The sequence below is a fragment of the Tenrec ecaudatus genome, chromosome 1, assembly GCF_050624435.1.
Source record: "Tenrec ecaudatus isolate mTenEca1 chromosome 1, mTenEca1.hap1, whole genome shotgun sequence".
In the NCBI taxonomy this organism is placed as follows: Eukaryota; Metazoa; Chordata; class Mammalia; order Afrosoricida; family Tenrecidae; genus Tenrec; species Tenrec ecaudatus.
Window position 1 is genome coordinate 170,800,547 of NC_134530.1, and position 12,142 is coordinate 170,812,688.

Sequence of the window (12,142 nt, forward strand, 5' to 3'; positions counted from 1 at the left end):
AAAATGGAATTAAGAATTTCTATTTTATATCCAACAAGAGGGAGATGGACTACAAAGGATGGAGATTTGATGAGACAACGTGAGATCTGATGAATCACCGAATGTAAAATTGATGATCTGCTCTGTAAGCCTTGACCCAATTTATAATAAAAAGTTAAAACATATATTTCAGTGAACAGCTGAGAATTAAATTAGCTAATAAAAGAGAACATGTAGTTTCATTTTCTATTTTCCCATTATGCCAGCAAGTTACCTACACATGGTTGGTTCTCAATAACTCTGATTAAATTACTTTTCCCTCTTCCGAGAGGCTTGAGAATGGATTCTGCTTTTAGATACTGATGGAGCTCATGCCCAGCTCGCTTTCTCTCCCCATTGGTTTACACGGCAGTTCAAGGGGCCTCAAAAAGTTCATGGGAAAATGGAATTAAAGGGCAATGGAATTTTTCCACAAACTTTGAAGCCCCTTCAGGTTGCATGGAGGTTTCATTTCTTTGTTAGCGTGCAGAACAATGTACACAGAACAATGGCTGACACTTAATAAGCAGACTGGAGTCACAGACATGTACTGCAGGATGAGGCAATGAGCAGTATTTCGTCACTGTTTCCCAGAGAAGAGCCCATGTCCAGCACTGGCTGTAGAGATAAGTACCTCCAGTACATGCTTCACCACTGCATCCGTAGTTCCAAACAGATCAACACCAGTTATTCCTCTCACATCTGACTCCACCGCACCAGGGGACAAGTTTTTTTTCCTTAGACCTTTGAAGGGGTAACGGGGTAAAGTGCAAACAAAATGTTATCAAAAGGAGAACAGTATCAAAAGCACAGAAAGGTACAGTGACAGACTGACATTAAAGAAAAAGAAGCAGGAAAGAAACCGAGAAACTGAAGAAGGGGGTCAAGGGAAAGAGAGAGACAGAAAGAGTTCAGAGAGTCTATCTATCTCTGAAAATGTTCAAAACATGCCAAGTGCATTTCACAATCTACTCTTGTTTCCTCAACACTAACTCAACAAAGCAACCACCGATCCTTCTGGATAGGCCATTCCAAACATCTGAGTTAGCTAACCTCAAAAGCTACTGACTTGCTGACATTCTACTATTCCAATGCTGCTAAAATGTGATCTCAAATGGCAAACATGCAAACCCCACTTTTAATTTCCGGAAATCTAACTTTTCTTCCACTGTTTCAAAGGTTACTTAAAGAAAGACCTCTGGGAAGCATGGCAGCTCAATGTTCCTCAAATTCAAAGTCTTGTAAGTGATTCAAATGGGAGTTCCAATGGGCTGATGAAACGACCTGTGAAGTACAAGCCAGCTATTTGACAGAAGCTAGTTATAACTTCAAACTGTCTAAAAAGTATCCTCATACCTTCTGTCTGACTTCTAAGCTGGTTGTAAGTCTGACCAGTATATTACCATTAAAATTTTGGAGGCTGTTCTCACTTAGGAAGAACTAGTCCATAATTTTTAAAATGTGGAGAAAAGAGAATAAGAAAATTCGTAAGTATACAAGACCCACATTATGGCTCAAGTATATCCATTATTAAAAGCTATTTGTGATATAATCAGGACCCAAATTATGATAACAGTAAACTTAACTATGATAACATAAAAGGGACCATCTTACATTTGAAAAGCATATTGTGGTTTTTACAGCACTCTTTCATGTGATATGACTTGATCTTCAAAATCCTTTGAGGTAGGCAAGCCAGGTAAAATTATACCAGTTTATAGATGAGAAAACAAAAAATGGCGTTAAAATTCTACCTTTGGAAGTGTTTGGGAGTGGGGGGTGGGAGATTAAATTACCTACCACTAGTAAAAACTAGTTTCTATCGTAGGAATAACACCTATCATTATCATGGAAAAACCTAAAGCAGTTTCAAACTAAAAAATTGCCACTTATAAAAAAAAGTGACAACTTAACTTCAACAACTGTATTTGTACTCTCATTTAAAAATAATTCTTCTTCTATTACAATGACAAATATCAGCACTGGAGAAGAGGTTAAAAAAGTATGGCGGTTTTACATATCATGTCCCCAGGCCAAAATGAGCATTTATGCAATACGTAGGAAGAAATTAAAGCCAATGCCTTAAAAAAATTTTTAAAAAGCACACATTCAAGAATTCATAAATATATCATCATAGGGATGCCTCCTCTCACTTATTTCACTTGTCCCTTTAATGGAACCTGTCAACTTTTTCTAATAAGTCTGGTTTATGAACAGATTCAAAGGAAGACACAAAGACAGCTGTGAAGAATTTCACCTCCAATAAGCTTCAACAAACACATTAAGAGGGAAAGCTGTGTGACAGAATGAAAGCCCCTGTCACACTTGCGGGTAATGATCCAAGAAAAGAGGAAGGGCAGAAACAGACAGATGAATAGTGACAGGCAGTGAAGATACTTCAGGGAAGAAATATTTGAGCCTTCAACAAGCCACTCACTAGGTGAACGACAGATGGAAAATTTCTACTGCAGCTACCCAAATCCAGAGGGAGGAAAGAACACTCTCAGAATGGACCAGTTTGCTGCACATCTCCCAATGGGACCAGAGGAAACAGTAAGAAGAGAGGACAAGGACAGGATCTGGCAGCATATTAATACATTTTTAGTAGCCATTTCAAAGACTGAGCCTGGATTACATGGGCTTAGCATGCAAAGTTATAAGCACATTAGAATAACTGTCAGTTTACTTGGAAGCTCAAGCTAAAGAAATAACCTGTCTTCTGTATCTAGCTTAGTTCTATTTCCTTTGAAACAAATAACTTTTGCCAGGCCAACACAAAAGATTACAGTTGAGCTAAGCCTCATGGGCAGGATCCTCATGGGACAAGTATCATGGGACAGATTTGCTTAAAAGGATCTCTGTATTCCCTTACTGTTTACTTAGTTCAGAGACTATGTCCTTTCTAAGAGAGACATTCAGAGATACTAGGGTTTTCACTAAATTTGGGGGTATTTGTTCTTCCCCCTCTTAGAAATCTTAGTTCTGATCTCTAACAGACTTGAAAACAAATTCTTTTTCCTGTGTTCAGCGCTTATTTGAGCTCAACCCTTCAAAAAAGAGTAATCAGTAGAAAAGGAAAGAAGAGTGTACAAGTCCTTCCACTTGGTTAAATACCAAAGCACCTCCTTTCACTCTGGTTGCAGGGTTACTAGAAGTCAAGAGAGTTGGGGATACAGGAAAAAAATTACAAATTGTAAAAGAGACCATTAATATTAGTACAGCAAATTAGTATGAAATTTTCACTACCACATATACTGAACATAGCAATTATAATGTTATTATATAGTAATCCATGCACTTCACACATTCAAGAGCAAGTATAAATCCTATTGGACTCTCTCTTCTCTGATCTAGGGCCCTTAATTCTGATGCAAAAATGTTCTCTGCCAACAAAAGGTGAAGGCAAGAGTTCCTTGCCATGGTCAAGATCAAGAAACCATCCACCTGAGGTCCCCAATTTGCTTTAGTTATACCATAGGGAGCATAGTATGCTAATAGCAGGTGTTACATACAGCACTTTTGGAGGGGAACAGTATAAAGCCCATCTCAATCTGGTGTTCTGGAAAGTAATTAAGCCCTAATGACCAAAAGCATGGGTTTAGGTATGGAATGAATTAGCTTCTCTCTTATGAGCTAGACCAGGAGTTGGCACACTGAAGCTTGAAAGCCATATGTGGGGTTTTTGGTACAAATATGTGGCTCTGAAGTAAAATTTTAAAAATTTAAAGGATGGTGTTCAGATAATGGTGATTTCATTTGTTTGTAAAGTTATTTATGGCTTCTGAATAATGTTTAAATTGCTTTAAGGGATGGACAGGATTGGTTCTTTCATCTCAGAAGTTTGCCAACCCATGATCTAAGCCAATGTGTCCCAAAGTGGGAGATACTGCTCCCATGGGGGGAGGAAAGAATAAGGACACTGGAATGGAGGGGGGGGGGGGGCGCTGCAAAAGCAGATACCTATACTTTATCCTACATTCTGGGCTATAGTATAAAAGTTTTTCATTGCTGGAGGAGCAAGAGTAATTTTTTTTCTGTTTCTCTTTTTTCTTCTGTTTCTCTTTAAGATATGGAGTGTTTCGTGATTTGGGGGAGCCCTTGAAGCATAGTGGTTATGTATTGGGCTGCTAATAGGAAGGCCACCAATTGCTCTGCAGGAAAAAGAGGAGGCTTTCCACTCCTGTGAAGAGCTAGTCTCAGAAACCCACAGGAGCAGTTCTACCCTGTCCTATAAGGTTGCATGAGTCGGCATTGACTGGACAGGAGTTTGTTTTTTGGTTTCATAAACTTAAACTAATCTTCTCTCTACTGTTCCAATTTTAATACATGTGCTGTCAAAGTGAGCACAGTAATTTTGTTTTCTGAAAAGAGGGCGTAGGCCAAATAAATGTGGGAATCTATTATGTAGTATCACATCACTGATACGCTACTCATGGAAGAACTGAGAAAGGTCATTCGAAATATTTTCTATAGGGTTTAACTCTTTCACGGAAACCCAGGTGAGAAAGTCTATTGTTTTCAAAAAGTTGCCCAGATCAGAGGGACTAGCATGAGGCAGGATCCAACTCCACCAGGCCCCTACATCCTGAGACAGAGAGGGTACTTTGAATGTGTGCAGACTAAGACACCATAGTGAGCCATAACTAGGTTCCTCTGAGAGTGGATGCTACGATCCCTGGGGTGGCAGTGAGGAGAAGACACAATCATACTGCCTATGCCTAGCTCCTCCTGCTGGCATGACTGGTCACATCCGGGTGCACTTCAAAAAGCCTAGTTAGTCTGACAAAAAACTGCAATGGCAAACCCCTGGAAGACAGTCTAACTGTCCTTCCTATCTCCAGTGCACTCTTGTTTACACTAAATCAACACCAAACATGATGCTCTCAAGTCAACTTTAACTCATATCGACCCTACAGAGTAGAACTGCCCCATGGGGTTTCCAAGGCTGTACATCTTTACAGCAGCAGACTGCCACATCTTTCTTCCAGGGAGTGGCTGATAGGTTTGAACCGACAGCCTTAGGTCAGCAACTAAGGACCACTGTGCCACTGCAACCTCCTTTGGAGTTTCGAGTTGCAAAAATGGTAACGACAACATGATCTAGAGGGTCTATTCACCAGCTTCCCTATCTCCACTTGACTTATTTCTATGCTACAAGAACCTTAAAACAACTGCCACCGCAACCTTCCAAAGCTACATCTGAGAATCCCATTTTTCTGCTGGTTGCTGATCAATGGCTCATAAGAACAGGAAACACTTCACTGTCCAGCCTACCACACAAGAAGAGAGTTGGGAAAAGTCTTCTCTGACTGCAGTGTAGAGAGGTTTCAGCTTTACTAACAAAAGAATTCAGCAAGGACCTACGAAGGGGTGTTCTTTCTATGGACTGAGTACACTTTCATAGTCTAGCCACTAACCTTCCAGAAAACCCAATTTCAAAGAATTTCTATAGCAAAAAAACAATAGACAAGAGACAATTCAGCAAGTAACAAATAAATGCCACAGACCTTTTCCCTATCCCAACATCCAACAAAACACTTCCATTTATCCACTATGCCTGTATCATAAGTATGCTCCTTTCTCTGCATTTAAATTCTCTAATCGTTCAGATCTTTGCACTAAATCCTCAAGTCATCTGAAAATCAAGACAGACTCTAAAGGAGAAATTACTCCAAATATCCAAAATCTAGGTTATTTAATGTCTGGTCCTAGAAGTTTATCTGTTAAAAGTCTGTCCATTAAAAGGTATTCTGGACACACACACATAAAATGCTCCTACATGAGACCATAGGATCCCCAAATCCTGTTTCCTTGGGCTAATTTACTCTCAAAAATAATTTTGTGCTAAATGTGTGCTTTTAGTGGAAAGTTTCACTTTTAATCAAATTTACCCAATAAAATAAATATTTGAACTATTTAACAGAAATCTGATCAAAAAGTAAAAATTTCTTCAAATCAGACACTTCTAAGAACAACCACTTTTCTTAGTGCGTACCTCTAGCACAGAGAACCACCAGAGCAGACTCAATGTCCTCGAGAACACAAACGCTATTACACAACTGCAACAAAATACCTTAGCTAGTCCTCTCCTAAGACAGCTACCCTACTGCAAGCAATTGCAGTTTTTTGTCAGACATGACTAGGTTATCCCTGAACTTGGGTAGCTCACCAGAAATATCCCAAACGCGTACAGTCTGATCCAGGCTGGCTGATACTACCAGGTCTTCTGAGGGGTGGAACTGGGCACACATTACATAGTGGTTGTGCCCTGTTAACACACTGCAAGAAGAAAAAAGACGATACCAAATTAGAGGCAGCCATCAATGTTAAATACCATATCCAATATCTAATTATATGTTCACCAGAGTAAAGACAGATCATCTAAACAATAAACTAATAAACATGGTCAGATGTTTTTAACAATATAACTCTTCTTGGCTCTAATGCTTCAGGGTTTCACTACTAGTAATTTTAGGAAGGAGTCCCTGGGTAGGACAAATCATTAAGCGTGTAACTACTAGCCCACAAGTTGGTGGTTCAAACTCACTCAGAGGTACCTTGAGGGTCAGGCCTGGCAGTCTGCCTCCGAAGGTCACAGTCTTGAAACCCTCTAAAGGAGCTCTACTATGCACACAAGGGGTCACCATGAATGAGAAATGTCAAAGCGGGACCTAATAATTACAATAATTTTAGGAGAACCAAGATTGCATAGCTCTCTACTCAGGTTAAAGATATATTTTAGAGTGCTATGCTTCTTAAAATGCATAATTTTAAATGGTCCTATCTCACTGTGGAAAGCTCAACATAGATCTCAACCACACAGTAGGAGAGGTCTAGACCTTGACTCAGGATTTATGGCACTGCAACTGAAAATCAGCTAACAGTTCTTATTCTAAAAGCCGAGCTATGCCTCCTATCCCTGCAAGGAATGATTATAAAACCTAGATCTAGATATCATTGAGGAGATGATCTACGCTTATCATTTTGTACTTAAAAGCATTTTATAATCAGTACTTAATCCGCAGGCACAGCCACTTTGGGACAGAAGATAGCTGATGATGAAAAAAAAAAACAAAACTAGGAAGAATTAAGATTTGTTGAGTCCTCTGTCTCTTTACCAGACACAGGTCCTAGATTGCCAGTTCCACACTCGGATGGTCTGATCATCGGAGGCACTCAGAATCCAAGGATACTCCTGTAAGACATTCCAGACAAAGAAGGACTTAGACAGTAAACCATTTTCATGGCCAGGCTCCTATAGTCTTTTCTCTCGTAAGGGGATAATCATTCCCCTGCCCACTATACTATCTGTTATATTTGCAAGGAGGCTGCTGCCTTTGATCACAGGCTAGTTGGCTTCTTGCGACCACACTCTCAGCTTTGGGTACTTTGACCTCTAAGATTTAAGAAGGGAAGCCAGATAAAAACCTAAGAGATTCTCAGAAGCAACAAACAGTACAATATATATTTATATTACATTTATATATAGGAATGTGTTACAGGTCTATTTATATATACTCTTGTAAATTATATTTATATAAACATATTGTATATATACAAATACACACACATGTATACATGAATTCCATTAATTATAAATTTGGGATTCATGGACGAATTGTTCCTCTTTGACTCTAGGATAGAAATAATGTTTTATAGTCAGACTTCTTTCTGCTAGGTGATCCAGTCTCAAAATTTTCTCAAACCTCAGTAATTATCGCAGAAAACAACATATAAAACCAATTATGTTTTTTGAAAATCTATATGCTTGAAACACGGGTTTTAATTTATGGCAGGCCCGTCCTTGTGAGCCTCTCACAGTGCCCCATGTCAGAGTAAACTGCAGTCCCAGACCACTTCTTGGCCTCTTTTCCCATAGACTTCAGACACTGAAGCAGGTTAAACAATGGAAAATAAAGTCTTAAACTTGCTGAGAAAAGAAAATATTTTCTTATTCACAGTTGTTTTCTTAGTATTTAGCACAGAGCTAAGCAAGTACAAGGCACACGTATACAAGGGCAACTCAAAAGGCATGGTTAGAAAATCAAAGATACTTTTATTAAACAAAAACAACAAAAAGTGACATACTCGCTTCTCAACTTATCCTCCGACATCCACATACTTGTGAAGGTGGTGTTTCCAGCTCTTACCCCTTCTGGAAGCATTCTGCGCTCTGTGGTTTATACTATGCCAAAACAGCAACTCTGACATGCTGGAGGGAGGGACTCAAATCCTGCTGCTTTTCAACGCTCTTTGAGTTTCAGGAACCAAAAGAAGTTTTGATTTCTTGCCTGTAGGGGTCGTATCAGGGCTCCAGGGTAGATGGGGTAAAGTTTCCAAACAAAATTCTCGTAGGACAGTCCTTGCTACCCTCAAAGCATGAGCAGATGCATTGTTATGGTAGAAAAAATTCTCAGCACAACGATTTTGGCTGTTTTCTCATCGATGAAGTTTTCAATTTTCATAAAACTTCTTTGTAAAAAGCCATGATCATTCTGTGTCCTTTGAGAAAACCTATCATGAAACTACAAAGAAAATCCTTTGTAGTTCTCACAAAAAGTCACCAAAATCTTTTAAGCTGACCTCTCTTCCATGAATTTATCTGGCTCAGTAGATTCCCTTGGAAGTCACTTTTGATTGAGTTTTGCTTTCTGGACAAATTCAATACTTGTGCCCAATTACAATTTACTCCATGAAATCATCTTCATTATAAGTTTTGATCTTACATAAAAGACGAAAGGAAAGATTAGCTCTAGGGGCTACCTGATGTTCATGCAACACTTTCGGCATCCATCAAGCTCAAAGATGCTGAGACCCCAGGGTTCCCTTACTACTGAATATCTAGAACCTTGTGAGATCCCAACTTTAGTAGCTGTCGCATCAACAGTAATTCTACGGTCATCCTCCACCACTTTCTGGACCTTAGCCACAGTTGGCTCATTTGTTGAGGTTGGCAGTCTTCCTCGTCGGGGCTAATGGTTAAGGTCTTCTCCACCTACCTTAAACACTTGATCTGTCTGAAAACTCTTGTTTTTATTTGGGGGAAGGGTACAGCATTCCCATATATTTGTTGTCAAAGCTTTAATGATTTGGGAAGATGTCGACTTAACTTTTGTTAAAAATTTGGTACTAGTTCTGACCTCAACACTGTATTTTCCCACAGCACAAAAAGTATCTTTTTCTAAAAACAAATCCTCAAGAGACTAAACCAAGTGTATTTTTTTGAAACAGTACTTTAATGACAGCTTAGTATCATGACTGCATTAGAACTACTATAGTATTCTAGCATAAGAAGCTGTCAAACATTATCTATCATTAAATACAAGTACATAACTGAATTTGTCTGTAGCCACTGATCACAAAGGCATGTTAAAACACATTTTGTTTGAATAAACCTGTGTATGTGTGAATTTGAGCCCTACTAGTAAATGATCATTTTGGTTTGTTTTTTAACACAGCTTTGCATTTACTCAACTGAGAGAAAATAAAGTTCTTAACTTTCTAGCAACTTGTTGTAGACAAGGGCCTTTGTTACTGTTTTGTGGTGTTGGGCATCGTTATGTCAGTTTTGACTCATGGTGACTCTAGGTACAACAGAACAAAACACTGCCCGGTCCTAGGCCATCCTCACAATTACTCTTATGTCTGAGCCCATCGATGCTGTCACTGCATCAGTCCCTCTTGTTGAAGGTCTTCCTCTTTTTCACTGCCCCTGTACTTTGCCAAGTATGGTATCCTTCTCCAGAGACTAGTTTCTCATGACACGTCCAATCTGTTTTAAGTCTGGGCTGACTAGAAAAACAAATCCAGAGGCATTCATATGTGTATAAGAAAGAACTTTATATATAAGAGCAATTGAATATTGAGAAAACATCCCAGCCCAATCCAGATCAAGTTCATAAGTCCTATATTAGCCCATATATCCAATACCAATCTATAAATTCCTCTTCAGACTCACGGAACACATACAATGCCGTCAAATGAAGGAAGATCACAGGCCAGTGGGTGGAAAGTCTTGTGGATCCAGTGGCAGTAGAAGTTATCTCAGTGCTGGCAGGGGCCTCCCAGTGGCTCCTTCAGCTCCAAGGCTCTAGCCTTGGAATCTCCACAGGACTCTCTCACAGCAAGTGTGTGTGTTTTTGCCTCCAGCGAGCTATTTATCTCCTTAGTGGCTCCAAAGAGGTCATCAAGCTGCGACCTGATTGACAGGATAAACTCCACCCCATTCACTCTTAAGTCTCAAATTGACAACAGCTTATGTAACTACCACACCATCCTTTCCTCTATGCAACATTCTGGCTTCTTCATGACAGATCTATCGGTTCTTTTGGCAGTCCACGGTACTTCCAATATTTTTGCCAGCACCGTAATTCAAATGCATTCATTCTTCATTGGTCTTCCTTATTCAGTGTCCAACTTTCACATGTATGTGAGGCAAATAAAAATATCATGGCTTGAGTCAGGTGCACCTTACTCCTCAAAGGAACATCCTTGCTTTTCAACAGTTTAAAGAGGTCTTGTGGAGCATAATTACCCAATGCAATGCGTCTTTTGATCTCTTGTCTGCTGCTTCCATGAGCACTGATTGTGGATCCAACCAAGATAAAATCCTTGAAAATTTCAATATTTCTCCATTTATCAAGATTGTACTTATTAGTCCAATTGAGAAAATTTTGGTCTTCTTTACATTGAGCTGTAATCCATACTGAAGGCTGAAAATACTGGTCCTCCTCACCTTTAGCAAACAAGGTTGTGTCATCTGAATATTGAAGGTGGTTAATAAGCCTTCCTCTTGAATCCAGAGTTTAATAAGACTTTAACATCAATGACAAATATTTTCTTTTTTAAAAAAATTTTTTTTTTTAATTTTAACAATTTATTGGGGCTGATACAATTCTTTTCACAGTTCATACATATACATACATCAATTGTATAAAGCACATCTGTACAGTCTTTGCCCTAATCATTTTTTTCTCTTTTCTTCTTTTACATTTTATTAGGGACTCAAACAACTCTTACCACAATCCATACATATACATACATCAATTGTATAAAGCACATCCATACATTCCCTGCCCCAATCATTCTCAAGGCATTTGCTCTCCACTTAAGCCCCTTGCATCAGGTCCTCTTTTCCCCCCCCCCTCCCTCCCCTTTCCCCCCTCCCTCATATGCCCTTGGTAATTTATACCTCGTTATTTTGTCATATCTTGCCCTATCCGGAGTCTCCCTTCCCCCCTTCTCTGCTGTCCCTCTCCCAGGGAAGAGGTCACATGTGGATCCTTGTAATCAGTTCCCCCTTTCCAACCCACTCACCCTCCACTCTCCCAGCATCGTCTCTCACACCCTTGGTCCTGAAGGTATCATCCACCCTGGATTCCCTGTACCTCCAAGCCTCATATGTACCAGTGTACAGCCTCTGTCCTATCCAGCCCTGCAAGGTAGAATTCGGATCATGGTAGTTGGGGGGAGGAAGCATCCAGGATCTGGGGGAAAGCTGTGTTCTTCATCGATACTACCTCACACCCTAATTAACCCATCTCCTCTCCTAAACCCCTCTATGAGGGGATCTCCATTGGCTGACACTTGGGCCTTGGGTCTCCACTCTGCACTTCCCCCTTTATTTAATATGATATATATATATACACATACATATATACATATACACATATATACACATACATACACACACTTATATCTTTTTTTTTTTGCATGATGCCTTATATCTGGTCCCTTGGGCACCTCGTGATCGCACTGGCCGGTGTGCTTCTTCCATGTGGGCTTATTTGCTTCTGAGCGAGATGGCCGCTTGTTCACCTTCAAGCCTTTAAGACTCCAGACACTATCTCTTTTGATAGCCGGGCACCATCAGCTTTCTTCACCACATTTGCTTGTGCACCCATTTGTCTTCAGCGATCCTATCATGGAGGTGTGCAGTCAATGATATGATTTTTTATTCTTTGATGCCTGGTAACTGATCCCTTTGGGACCACTCGATCACACAGGCTGGTGTGTTCTTCCATGTGGACTTTGTTGCTTCTGAGCTAGATGGCCGCTTGTTTATCTTCAAGCCTTTAAGACCCCAGTCACTATCTCTTTTGATAGCCGGGCACCATCAGCTTTC

The 12,142-nt window shown here is 39.8% G+C and overlaps 1 protein-coding gene and 1 non-coding gene across 3 annotated transcripts in view; one reads left to right on the plus strand and one right to left on the minus strand.

Moving 5' to 3' along the window:
• COPA (coat protein complex I subunit alpha) overlaps positions 1-12,142 on the minus strand; it is a 61,298-nt gene that overhangs the window by 34,311 nt on the left and 14,845 nt on the right. For both annotated transcript variants that reach the window (XM_075563663.1, XM_075563662.1), the window contains exons 5-7: positions 7,137-7,213; positions 6,188-6,297; positions 653-762 (exon numbers count right to left, since the gene is read on the minus strand). In XM_075563663.1, coding sequence (XP_075419778.1) covers positions 653-762; positions 6,188-6,297; positions 7,137-7,213 — 297 coding nt within the window. The remainder of the gene's footprint in view (positions 1-652; positions 763-6,187; positions 6,298-7,136; positions 7,214-12,142) is intronic.
• Positions 7,792-7,927, plus strand: LOC142437743 (small nucleolar RNA SNORA42/SNORA80 family). Its single transcript, XR_012782268.1, has one exon. It is a non-coding gene; the product is annotated as a small nucleolar RNA SNORA42/SNORA80 family (small nucleolar RNA).